The sequence below is a fragment of the Pezoporus wallicus genome, unplaced genomic scaffold (assembly GCF_028554395.1).
Source record: "Pezoporus wallicus isolate ANWC-B61680 ecotype Strahan unplaced genomic scaffold, APGP_CSIRO_Pwel_v1 contig_8047, whole genome shotgun sequence".
NCBI lineage: Eukaryota > Metazoa > Chordata > Aves > Psittaciformes > Psittacidae > Pezoporus > Pezoporus wallicus.
In genome coordinates this window covers 137,316-150,158 of record NW_026639548.1, presented here as the reverse complement: position 1 = coordinate 150,158, position 12,843 = coordinate 137,316, and the positions used below count along the sequence as shown (strand labels likewise).

Here is a 12,843-nt window from a genome sequence, read left to right as displayed (position 1 = left end):
GGGCCGATGCCGTTCCTCACGCCTCGGCAGACCGCACCAGAACAAGAAGCGGCCCCGGTGCCCGGAACCAGACCCGCGGGCACGAGGAGCCCCGGGAGAGCGAGGCCGCCCCGCGCAGGGCGGGCCATGGAGGGGCAGTGCATGACCCGCGCAAGGGCCGCTCCGCCGGGCCTCGGCGGCCGCTGAGCTCCGCCGCTCGCTCGGCCGCGGAGGCAGCCCGGGTGGAGCCGCCCTGGGGTCCCGAGGGCGGAGGCCGGCGGGGGCCCCGGGCGGGGAACAATGAAGCTCCTGAAGCCGACCTGGGTCAACCACAATGGTGAGTGCGGGCCGGGCGCACCGCCGGGCAGCAGGTGCCGCGGGGCCGGCGGGCAGGTGCGGCGGGGTACCGGGCAGCGGGGCCGCGGAGGGGGGGTGTCGGCGACCCGGGGCGGTGGGTGAGGAGGGGCGCGGCGCGGCACACGTGGGGGGCGAGTTGGAACGCGGGCGAGCGGTGGCCGGGCCGGGGCAGCGGGGCCGTTCAGGAGCTGCCACCCCGCAGGCTGCGGGCGGCCGCGGCGTGCTCGGGGCCCCGCCGCTTCGGCGGGCGTTGCGGGCAGGTGCCGCGGGGCGGCCGGGAGCGGGGAGCAACAAGTCCTCGGTCCCGGGCGTCCGGGTTGCGCGGGGACAGCAGGAGAGGTGCGAGACCGCCCCGGGATGCAGAGGAGTGGGATGCGCGGGGTGCGGAGCTCGGCCGAGCCCGTCCTCCGGAAGATGGCTGAGGGTGCCGCGCCGGCGGCCGTTGGAGCGGCGCTGGCGGTGGCCGCGGGGACAGGTCCGCTCTGGGGCCGCTGCTGGGACCTGCCGGCAGCATTGGGCAGCTCCGTCCGCGTGGGAGCACAGAGGGGTGGTTTGGGTCAAGCGTGGTCTGTGAGAGAGCGGAGGCTGTCGGGCAGCGACCGAGGTGCCCCGCGGGATGGTGGATGGACGGATGTCCCGTGCCAGCGCGCTGCACTGGCCACGGTGGTCCCGCGTTACTGAGTCAAGTTCAGTGTTAGAGCCCCCCCCCCCCCCCGCAATAGGCTGCAGCGCTGTTCGCCATGGACGGAAAAGATTCTGCTGATGCTGCTTGTGAAACAGCTCCCTGAATTTGTGTAGTATCCTGCCCGCCACTCGGGCGGTTCTGAACAGCTTTGTGAGCTGAGGCACTCAGAATGAAGTGTCGCTGCAGACAGAAAGCTCTGAGCTTTCCTGGTGTGGTGAGCACAGGACAGCATTGGTGTTATGTATTTACAGTGCTTATGGTAATTTTCCAGTGTAATATCGTCCTGCTCCTGGCAAAGCCGTGAGAATAAATCTAACATGAAAAACTGCCCTGTGTTGATGCAAGTTTTGTCCACGGATCCATGGGTACAGCTTTATTTGAACTGCAAATCTTACACCCTGGTATAAATGTCAACAGCTGAACTCCTCTACAATAAAACCAGACCAGAGACCGCCTTATTCAAGTGTGTGCTTTGAGTTAAAAACCGCAGATACAGCTTTGCAGCTGCCTTTCTGCATGTGTTGATGTCTTTGTAATCATAGAATCATAGAATCGTTAGGGTTGGAAAGGACCTTAAGATCATCCAGTTCCATCCCCCCTGCCATGGGCAGGGACACCTTACGCTAAATCATATCACCCAAGGCCTCGTCCAACCTGGTCTTGAACACTGCCAGGGATGGAGCATTCACAACCTCCCTGGGCAACCTGTTCCAGTGCCTCACCACCCTAACAGGAAAGAATTTCCTTCTTATATCCAACCTAAACTTCCCCTGTTTAATCGTGCTTCAGGTTTTAAGAGTTGTAATTTAAGCCTTGGGATGCATTTCACATGCATCTCTACTTGAACTACTTCACAGGGACTGTACAGTCAGGAGATGGACCCAGCCTTTTGACACAAGGTACTTTATGTGAGGTGTTTTCTACCCTTCTGCTTGGTTGATCTAAACAAATGTCACATTTCCATGTTAACCTCCACCTGCCTGTGGGCAGATGATCCTGTGCTTCTCTGGAGCTCCAGTGGGAGCATGCTTTTGACCTGAACCTTTGCAGGTCACAAGGATTAGATCTGTAACTTCTTTCTGTATTTCTTTAGCGGGTGCACCGTGTGGTGAGGGTGCGTGTTTGAAATCAGTAGCAACTTAAAATGCATCTCACCGCTGCAGAAGACGGCCTGCAGCCAAGCAGCCCACAGCGGAGCTCCATTTACGAAGCCCTTGATACTCTGCCTCGTGGATAATGAGTGAGCCAGGGCCTTGATGGTCCCAGCTTTTATTCCCATGTCTGCTGCTGTCCTGCTGGGATGAGTTTGGGCAAGTCACTTTGTCACAGTTTCACCACCTGCAAAACAGACGTTCATCACTAGCTTCATTTGTAAAATGCTCTAAGGTCTGCAAACCTACAAGGACTGCAGAACGTTCATGTGTGCTTGTCCCTGGGGCAGGGCGTGCAGGATAAAAACTGGGGAGTTCAGTCAGCCTCTTTTAACGTGCCTGGGTTCCAGATCCTGTGGGCATCGCTGCAGGCAAGGAGTCTCCATTGCTCTTAATGGGTCTACCTGCGTGCTGCGAAACCTCTCCAGAAACAGGGTAAACATCATTTATATTCACTCTGTGTCCTGGAGACTCGCTGTGGTTCTGTGTAAAAGGAGTTTTTAAACTCCTTTTATTTTCTGCACGGGCACAAGAGGCTGCTTCTCTGCTGTTGGTTTATGAGCAAGAGTCCTCACAGTTTCTCCCACACACCAGGTCAAGGTGCTGTCTTTCCCTTCTCCCCATTCAGTTTTGGGGTTTTTACCTTAGTGAATGGGCTAGAATGGGTTTAATGATGCTTACAGGCATACAGCTCCATGAGATACTGGAAGTTAGTGTCATAGCTGGGAAATCCAGTACACCTGCAAACCATGTGCCGCTCACCCAAGATGCTGTTTGCAGTAAAAGCACTTTAGCACGTTTTGGCCCTACAGGTTTTTGCCTTGGAGTTCTTAATGTCACTTTATCTGAGTACTTACTGGAAATGTTTCTTCTTCAGATGCATTTTCCATAAGCTTTTCACACTCTTAATATGGGTTTATTAGGTTTTGCATGAAACTCTCATATCACTGTGGCCTTCTCTTCCACATTTCATTGACTTAAAGCAAGGAAGAACATTGAAACATGCAATCTAATAGTGGGGGCAGGAATAGATGACTAAGATACAGATGGTGCCTTTGCTTCTCCTTCCCAGTTTTCCATTCAGCACCTCTCTAAAGATGCATCACGTGTCCAATAGTCGTATGTATGTATTTGGCACACAGGGTTTTGCAAGCCCAGGTCATTAAAGCTGGCAAATACAGGCACATGCTGAGCCCTGCAGGAAAGGAGGTCTCTTGACATTCCCAGAAACCCAGGCAAATCCCAAGGTGCTGTTCATGTATAACAACTTGTAGAAATCAGAGCCTGCTTTTGTTTAAATATGAACACAGAGTTTATTATCTCTCCAAGCTGTAATGGTGGAATGTAAATATTTGAATTGATTTGTGACTCATGTTGGATGTTATATATCAGATAGGCTGGAAGTAAAATGAATAGGAAGTCATTCATCCTGTGGTAGGGATGAACATGAAATTGTCTTTATATTCTGTTGACTATTGCCTAAAGGTAAATAACAAGCAAAAAAAGATGCAATATTGAAAATAGCCTTTTTTTTTCTTCAGCTGGTATCTTTTCTTAAAGATGGGACCTTCTTGGGTTTGAATTACCTCACTTGGAACTTCTCCTTCCAGGCTTCTTTCATTATTGATAGTTCTTTAAGTACATAATACATATTTGGCTTCTTTAAACAAATAATCCAACAGGACATCTGGTCTATCATAAGGTGTTCTGTTTTAAATGAACCCAGTTTGCTTCCTCATGCAATGTGATGCTGGGAGCTTCCATAGTTTAAACTTTCTTTTGTTTCTTTAGCTATTATTACAAGAGGACAAAATGCCGTTTTAATGTTCCTGCTTAAGTATCACATTTCGGTTTGATACATGATTACTGTTAGAAAATTGAACACATCTTCAGTTTGGGGCATTGGAAAGCATTCAGCCTCTTTGAAACAGGGACCTTGTGCCTTTTGGCTTGTTTCAGCAGGATCTAACAACAAAGTCCGAGGAGGACCGAGGAGGGAGGCAGTTGCTATCAAAGGACAGCTCGTACTCCATTGCTTTGAGAAAATGATGGAAGTAAGGAAGAACACAGTGTCTGTGATCAGTTTGTGAACCGCAAGGAGTATGGAACAAGTCTTGCAGCTTTAACCTGTGACAGTTATCCTCTACTGTAAATGGTATTGCCTTGATAACGGTACCCTGGAGGAAAGAGCACCCTGGGAATGACCTTGTCTTGCTAAATTTCTGTCCTGTGATCACTTAATCTGTTCTCTTCTTGTAATCATTTGACATCCCTGGATGGAGAAAACTGCAAACAAGTATTAAGTCTTGGTTTACTTGGGCAAGCAATCTCATAATTACGGAACTTGTTCTGTGTTGTAAGGGGTAGACAGAAAAGTGTGGAGAGCAAACTTATTAAAAACATACGTTCCTTCTAGGTTGTGAAAGCGCTGATAGCTGATCCCAAGCAGTTGCTTTACTAGTGATCCTTTTTACTAATCTAATTGAATCATAACAAGCCCCCTGTTTCTCAATAGCCAAGAGAAGCACATGCAGCTCTGGAGCAGGACACTGGGAAGATTCCCCTTTCCAAGCTGGTGCTTTGGCCTTCAAATGCCTCTTGTAGCTGATGTTGAAACTTTGAACCTCTGCTGTGAACTCCGGGTGTTTCACCTATTTGTGTGCTTGTGAATATGAGTATGTGACAGAACTGACTTGAAACTTCGTGTAGTGTTTGTGCTAGATAGGAACTGAATTCTTTGTGATGTTGATAATGCTGCTTTCTAGTAAATAGAGAAGCTACGACTCCTTTCTGAGCGTTGGCCAAAGGGTCCAAATCAGATGCTCTCTAGCCTGGATTACATCACCGTGAGTCTCTTAAGGTCCCCGGTGCTGAAACACACAGCAACTACTGCTGCCTGAAAAATGGATGCAAGTGGTCATTTTAGCTGAAGAGGTAGAAGCTCAGGTTCTGACATCCAGTAGCTACTGCTTCCTGTAGGCATCCAGACAGGGCTGCTGCTACGCTTGGCTTCACCAAAAGGTCACTGCAGCCAGAGCCAGGAATCAAATCCTGATGCCTTGTCCTGAGCAAGATCATTAAGTAGTTGCTTCCCTCTTTGGTTTCCTATTGTCAGTTTAAGTTCATGGGTTCCTCCACGAATAAATAAAACATGGCATTTTGCAGTTGTTTGCATTTGGATTAATGCAGATGTTTATTACAAAGAGGGTGTGACAGGTTGAGGCTGGGTGTAGTTTGACAGATTTCCTGTATATGAAAACTGGAAGACTCTTATCTGTACAAACTCCTAGAAGTCTGGAACTTGATTTACTAAAGTAATGTTTCTAGGGAGAAAAAGCAGGTCTTTAAAGGTTAACCACTGGATGCATCTGGACTCTGCTGGTGAGACTGTGATGTATGAAACCAGTCCAGTTTATTAGGAAGTATCCCTCAGATGGAAACCATATTTACTTGGCTCTTACAGGAGATGAATTTGACAGGCCTCATGTTCACAAGTCATTGGATGTTAAGCTTATTGGCAAATTCTGTGAAAAGCCCAAGTTTCCTGGTAGGTCATTGTTCATGGCTCCCCTTCCTAGTTGAGCCATGCAGGAAACTTGATTTGTTGTTGAGGGCTTCATTTATTACTGCCAGTTTTCCCAAGCACAAAGTCCATACCCTTTTTAAACCGTCTATAAAATAATGTCCCATGACCTGACAACTTCCTCTGAGGTCTGAGATTTTAGGGTTATAATAATTTAAGAAAATACCTGCTCAGTGTTTGTTAGACAAAAAAAAAACAAATCTGTGCTAGGAAAATAACTAAAAACTTTATCGTGCTACAGAAATACCTGGATGATTGTGTTTGAGCACTGTCTTCAAAGACAGTTCCCCTCTATCTCATAAAATACAGGAGAGTTGAAGGAGGCTTACAGTGGAGTGACCAGAATGATCAAAAGCGAGAGACAGCTTTTGTACAAGGCATGGCCAAGTGGGAGTCTTTGGGCCAAGAGTGGGAAAGCGGAGCTGGAGACATGATGAACGTTTGTAGAGCTGTGAGCAGCAGCAAAGGGGCGAATGATTGAATTTATAGTGGAAAAGCCTGTTGAGGGCCTCTGATACAAGAAGTGGGAGTCGGAAATCTTTTGGAGATGGGCAGTTATCCTAGGAAGAAACATTGTGTCCTTGTCATGCTTAGGGAGATACCCAGTGCTGGTTTCTGCGCACAGAGTGCTGGGCTCGGTGGACATTTTCCCTGCTGTGTTGTGGCTGATTTTAAGCATTTATGGTGAATTTGTAGCTAAGTTACCACTGGCTCCATAAATAAACTTGCTAAATTTCACCAACCCTGTTTGTGGATCTGTGCAAACACTCTGCCTGGAAGGAGAAAGACAGCTGATGCTACTGCTCCTCTAGCGTTGTGCTCTTAAGATAAGGCAGAAACTGGAGAGGCTATGAGAGTTTATAAAGCACCTAGGAAGGGCAAGATAGATGTTTGTTTCTTGCCTGTGCTTCTCTAAATATTCAACTTAGCCCTGTCTTCAGTTGCATTCAAGTTAATACAGTACAAAAGATAGAACTGGCACAACGAGCTGAAGAAAAGCCACAGCTATGTCTCAGGTTGTGTTTTATGTGGCCTAAAGGACTTGGAAGGAATGTAAGTTGAGTGCCATCTTACTGTGCTTAAGGTCTTTGCTTGGCTGCCTGTAAAAATTTTAAGGGGAATCACATGTCACTTTTAGCATAAATCCAAGTAAAATAAACCTTAGAGCAAGTCACCATAAAGAAAATCAAAGTTGCCATGAAGCAAAATGCATACCCCACAAAAAGTAAGAAATACTGGATATTTGGATGGGGGTTTTGTTAGCAGTTTAGTATCAATGAATTTGGATGCTAAAACCTATCACTGGGTAAATTCTCCAAGTTTTATCTTTTTATGTCTTAACATATTGTGAAGACGCAGTGAAGAGTTGAGATAGAGGGAAATTTATTGAGTAACCCTGGTATACGGATAGCAGTTCTTTTGGCTCTGAGATAAACTGCCTTATTTTATACTGGCACATGTGTGATCTTGCTTGCAGAAGCATTCCACTTTGAAAGGGTTGGGACTGCTGCCAAAAAATTATCTGAATGTGGAAATCACGTGTGTTCCTTCAAGTAATCCTTAGTGGTAGCTCTTTGAGCATCACTGAAAGGGCAATAAGCTTACTTCTCCCCTCTTCCTTCTCCTTCTGCAAAGGTTAAAAGAACTCCGAACCTGTAGGAGAGTGTGTGATCCAGTGGTTGGAGCAGAATAGGTTAGAGAGGGTTGTCTGGTTTCCAGAGCTGTTCCCCAGCTATATTAGTTATTTGCTGTAGAGTTTACATTTTTGGAAGATTACTAGTTTTCTTCTAAAGATGTAACATGTGGAGAACCGAAGGATTTAAGAGTTAGTACTAGAGTTGGTTAGTCTTCCTCTGTCTGTGTGGAAGCTATAAAAATAGAAGCTAGTATTTGGGTAGAAGAGTTTCATAGCAACAGAATCTGAGGTAATTGTGTGCCCAAGAGATGCAGTCTGAGACTGGGGAGGACTGAAAAACACAAAACCAGAAACCAGAACAAAACTTGCTTCAGGTCATCAGCTAACGAACTGTAGAAACCTGGAAGGAATTCCTTACTCAAATCAGTTTTGCCTCGTTGGCATTTGCTTTGTGGTGTTACTTAGCTTTGAGGCATTTGGCATATCCTGCTGGATTAAGTGTCCTTGGTTATCACTGGTTTGTTATGGCTTGATAACTCCCATAAACTTTTAATAGGCTGGCATTTCTGTAATTAGCTTGCTTTCGACTCATAGTCAGCTGTAAATCTTAACAACTGTAGTGTTTAGAAGAAGGAAGTTATTTGCCATCTAGAAGAGTTATGGTTCTTTTGGCATTACTGCATTCTCTTGGCTGTAAAACAATTCACGTTTGCTGCTTGTTCTCTAATTCCAGGAAAGCCAATATTTTCAGTGGACATTCATCCAGATGGGACCAAGTTTGCAACAGGAGGACAAGGTGTGTTTGCATACTGACAGAAGTTTGAATTTTGGGCTGTAATAATAATCTTGTGCCTTCACAACACTTGAATGGGTTTGACCCTTTTAAAAACACATCACTTATCTCTGAGAAACAGATCATTGTGTAAGTCATTAAAATGTATTGGCAAGTGCTGCTGTTACTGCAGAAGGCAGGGTTGTGTTTTCTGATGTGCTCATCCTTGTGGACATCGTTGAGATAGACAGAAGCTGCAGTAATTACTTGTGGCTATACTGGCCAAATTTCTTCTTTGAAGAGGAACTGAATGTGAAGTGGGGCTTTTTGACCTGCTAAACACTAGAACTATTGGGACAAAAAAATCCAATTATATAAATGGAATAGCTTAAGAAATAGATGCAAAAATATTATGTGGATCACAATAGTGAGTAATTTTATGTTGGCTACAATAATTGCAATGTCAGATTTGAATCTATCTTTTTTAAAATACAATCTTATTATAAGTAGTTCATCCCTACAATTGCCATCAGTTGTGCACAGTATGAGTTTTGAACAAGGCTGTATAACTTTTAAGAGCTTCAGGAAAAATAAACCACTTCTGGCTTGGTGTAACTATATCTGAATGGCATCTGTATTCAGATGCTTCTGGTAATGCCTCAATTTTATCTCAGTTTCAGAACAGATGTTTAGGTTGAGAAACCTTTTTGTATGTATTTAAAAGGGGTGGGTGGGCTTTTTGTTCTCTTACAGGTCAGGATTCTGGGAAAGTTGTAATCTGGAATATGGCTCCTGTCCTGAAAGAGGAAGATGAAAAGAATGAAAATATCCCCAAGATGCTTTGTCAGATGGACAATCACTTAGGTAACAAAGATTATTCTTTTTTTGTTTTACCTTTTTTAAGCATTTCATGTTTTACAAAAGTCATGCCCTGTTCAGTGGTGAAGAATCAATACCATACAGCAGAGTCGTCTCATACTTTGCTTGTATACTGGTTTAGATGCGCAGCAGAAAATGTTGGGGAAATGTAGGAAACTGCACAGAGAAATACAGTTACCTTTGGAAATCTCCCTGTGAGCTTTTTCCAGCTGTGGCCATCAAGTAGTTGTAATGCACATTCTAAGGAACTGGGAAGCTCTGAAGGAAAGGGCAAGAGAAGAAATAAGTATAAAAGAAATATCATATGAAGTGTCTTGTTGTAGTTCTAAATTATTCTGGATCCATTGCACATTACATTTGAAGGAAGTATGGTTACCTGAAGAGCTGTCCCTTCTTCAAGATGCATCATCTTCAAGATACATCATCTCTTTTGTGCCCTCTTAATCCTATCTCAGTTACCACAAGCAGTTTTCTTCGTTAGATGAATATTAATCTTTCTTCTTTTGAGCTACTTCTGGTGAAGCTTTTTTAAATAAGGAGTAGGCTTTTAAAATAAGAAGTTCCTCAACTGCTGCTGAAAGATAAGTACTAATTCATTTATCTAAAGCAGGCAGAGTAACTGTTACAAGTGGAAAAAGCACACTTAAATCCTAACCGTTTCCTGTCAAGTTTTGGTTATTACAAACTCTGCCCCAGTCCTGAGCCACTTATTCTCATGTTTCATCTTACAAACTTTTTTTTCCTACATTTCAGCATGTGTGAACTGTGTGCGATGGTCAAACAATGGAGTTTACTTGGCTTCAGGGGGAGATGACAAGTTGATTATGGTGTGGAAACGAGCTGCGTAAGCATATTTCTTCCTTCCTGATTTTATGTTGTATTTTAAGTAGGTTACTCTGTCGCGTCTCTTAATGTTTCTTCCCTGTGCTGGTCTTTCGTAAGCTCACTGTTTCTTCTGGTGCACAAGGGGCTAAAACCTGGTATGGGAGATTTGATGTCCTGTCTCTTGGGCTGGAGTGTGTCTACCTGGGCAGTCTCTCTTCTGCCAAGGAGCTGAGGCATTTTCTTCTGTACTTGAAGAAAGCTTCCTGATGAGATTTGAAGAGTTATCTTAAATGCTAATTTTTTTTTACTATTTGTAGAAATTGTACGGTTTATTGAAGCTGATTTTTAATAACTGGAATTCCTTTCTGTTAAAAAAAAAGAGTTTTTTCCCTTCAGTTTTCATTGCAGAAATAAATGTAAAAAAGAAGTGTACTGTGCATCTGATTAGCAAGAAAGTTTGAAGAACTTGAGGTTGTTCTGTTGTTAACTTTCTCTTTTTTAATTAGGTACATTGGACCTAGCACTGTGTTTGGTTCTAGTAGCAAACTTACTAATGTTGAGCAGTGGAGGTGTGTATCGATACTCAGAAGCCATTCAGGGGGTAAGTTAAAAGGTGTTGAATGAACGTAATTTGCATGTATTTGGGAGGGGAAAAAAGAACCTTTTCAGTTTTTCCTCAAAAAGTACGTATTTGATGGCAACTCAGACACTACTTCTAAAAGCATCAATGAAAATCTAAAAGAAAATGGCATTTTTAATCAAATGCTGATTTTCATACAAGTCACTTCAGGCAAAGTAGCAGAAAACTTCCAGCAACTACTGTAGTAGAAAAATTACCAGCTAAGGAACTTATATTTTGCTGTTTGGTAGCTTAAAAATAAATCTGAATAACGGAAGCTAAACTGCATTTTTATTTCAATGAATGTTCACACTTGCAGTGAGTAACTTCCTGGTTAGCAAAATACAAACTTTTGTAACCCAAAGAATAGTAGTATTTATTTAAGAAAAAGTAAAACTGAAGAGCACTGCAAAAGATGAATAAACCAGATTTCAAATGTGTTTTGCACCTGCTGATGTGAGCTGCGATTAAAATAAAGATTAAAATCACTTTCATCACTCCACGTGTGTTGGAATAAAGTGAGTGCACTGCAACAGCTGCTGTTGCTTTTCTGTTCAGAACAAGACAAAGTACTTTATACAGGCATTAGTACTTCCTGTCATCACTAAATCTTGCATTCTCTGCCCTGGATTTTGTTGTTGTTGCTCCCCATTGGGCGCTGTAAAAAAGAGCTCCCTCCCAGCGAGTGCTGCTGTGTTCTTTCTTACCTTACACTCTAGTGGAATCCTAAGTTCTCAGTGATTGAAAAGAAGTTGCCACACCAGTTCTTTTAAGAGATTTTTGGGATTCTCTGGTTACCATCAATGTCTTAAATGAAAACTTTTTGTAAACAGATGTCATGGATGTAGCGTGGTCTCCGCATGATGCCTGGCTGGCATCCTGTAGTGTGGATAACACTGTTGTCATCTGGAACGCTGTCAAATTCCCAGGTGAGAATTTTTACGTTTCAGATGTGCAATATGTAAAGATTTGTGCTAAACTCTTTGCCCCATGGGTGCTTTTCACTGACTGTGAAAATCAGCAGGTGGGAATGGGCTGTCTGTCTTTTGAGATGACGTTCTTGCAACCTGGTGACCCAGTCCTCCTTCCAAGTTTGATGGCAATGAGCAGTGGATGCCACTCTGCTGTAGACAGTGGCTACATTCAGGTTGCTGATTTTACGTGAACGTTGTCACGTGTATTTTCTCTTTTGCCTTTTCCCAAAAAAAATCCTAAATAGATAGAACTTGAGCTTGATAATACATCTATATATGCATATATGGTTGGGGTTTTTTTCCCTGTTGCCTTTGTGCTCACAAGACTTTACATTCATTCACCTTTGGGGTGGCATTATTTTATTAACCCCATTTTAACTGCTGCTGCTTAATAAGCAGTGGGACTTTACAGGGTGAAGGGAAGGACTAGCGGAGCCTCACAGTAGCAGAAGCTCCCAAGTCTTACATTTGATGTCCATTTTCCTTCTTCCATTGCTGCAGTGCTAGCAGGTCACACAGTCTCAAAGTCTGTTTCTCAGGGATAAGCAGTCGGCACACTGGACAGCTTCAGCTGACCTGTGAGGGTCTGTGGCAGTTAGGGAGCATGTGCTTTTATCTGGCTGCTTCTCACCACGTAACCTGATGCAGGCTGAAACTCCCATTCTGTGGTGCCTAGTCACTGTGTTATGTTTTAGTGTTGCTTCCAATCCAGATACCAGGGTTTTTAGACATTCATGCTAACTGTGTAGCTTGTGCAGTACTCACAACCTCTTCTCTCGTAGTCCGATAAGGAAGAGATTGACTGAAAGCAGGTTACCAGGTCTGCCAGGCTTGTATGTCTGTTCAGCTGCAACTTTGGCTTAGATCACATTTGCTGCACAAAGCTGAATTTGTTGTGATAATCTTTGGGTGCGGGGGAGAGAATGAATGTTTCACTGAAGTTCCAGTTAAACTGCTGCTTTCCATAGCTTGCAAGTGCTATTCTGAACACCTGGGGTTCTGCTGGTGTTTCTGCTCTGATCTCTTTCTTATAAAGAACTTTGCAGTCCTTATATTGTTGTTTGTACATTAAAGGAAGTTTCCAAAGGATCTTGTAGATCTCCTCAGCAGTTTGTCATAAAGGAGATATCAGTAACTATTCCCTGTTCTCCATGTTTGTGTGCACAGAAATTCTTGCCACTTTGAAGGGGCATTCTGGCTTGGTGAAAGGGCTGACCTGGGATCCTGTTGGGAAATACATTGCCTCTCAGGCTGATGATCGAAGTTTGAAGGTGTGGCGGACCATGGACTGGCAGTTGGAAACCAGCATCACAAAACCCTTTGATGAGGTACTCCAGGATGTGTGACTGTTCAAAGTGAATTCCTACAGAATGAACAAAAGTG

At 44.2% G+C, this 12,843-nt stretch overlaps 1 protein-coding gene across 2 annotated transcripts in view; it reads left to right on the top strand.

Annotated features, from left to right (window-relative positions):
* Positions 1-179: 179 nt before the first annotated feature.
* The window catches only part of LOC130602214 (protein HIRA), a 37,047-nt gene continuing 24,383 nt past the window's right edge, over positions 180-12,843 (top strand). The window contains exons 1-7 of one of the 2 annotated variants that reach the window (XM_057414849.1): positions 180-316; positions 8,125-8,187; positions 8,917-9,027; positions 9,796-9,886; positions 10,374-10,468; positions 11,320-11,415; positions 12,628-12,788. In XM_057414849.1, the coding sequence (XP_057270832.1) occupies positions 280-316; positions 8,125-8,187; positions 8,917-9,027; positions 9,796-9,886; positions 10,374-10,468; positions 11,320-11,415; positions 12,628-12,788 (654 nt within the window). In that variant the 5' untranslated portion in view covers positions 180-279. The other variant, XM_057414850.1, reaches the window with a different exon arrangement.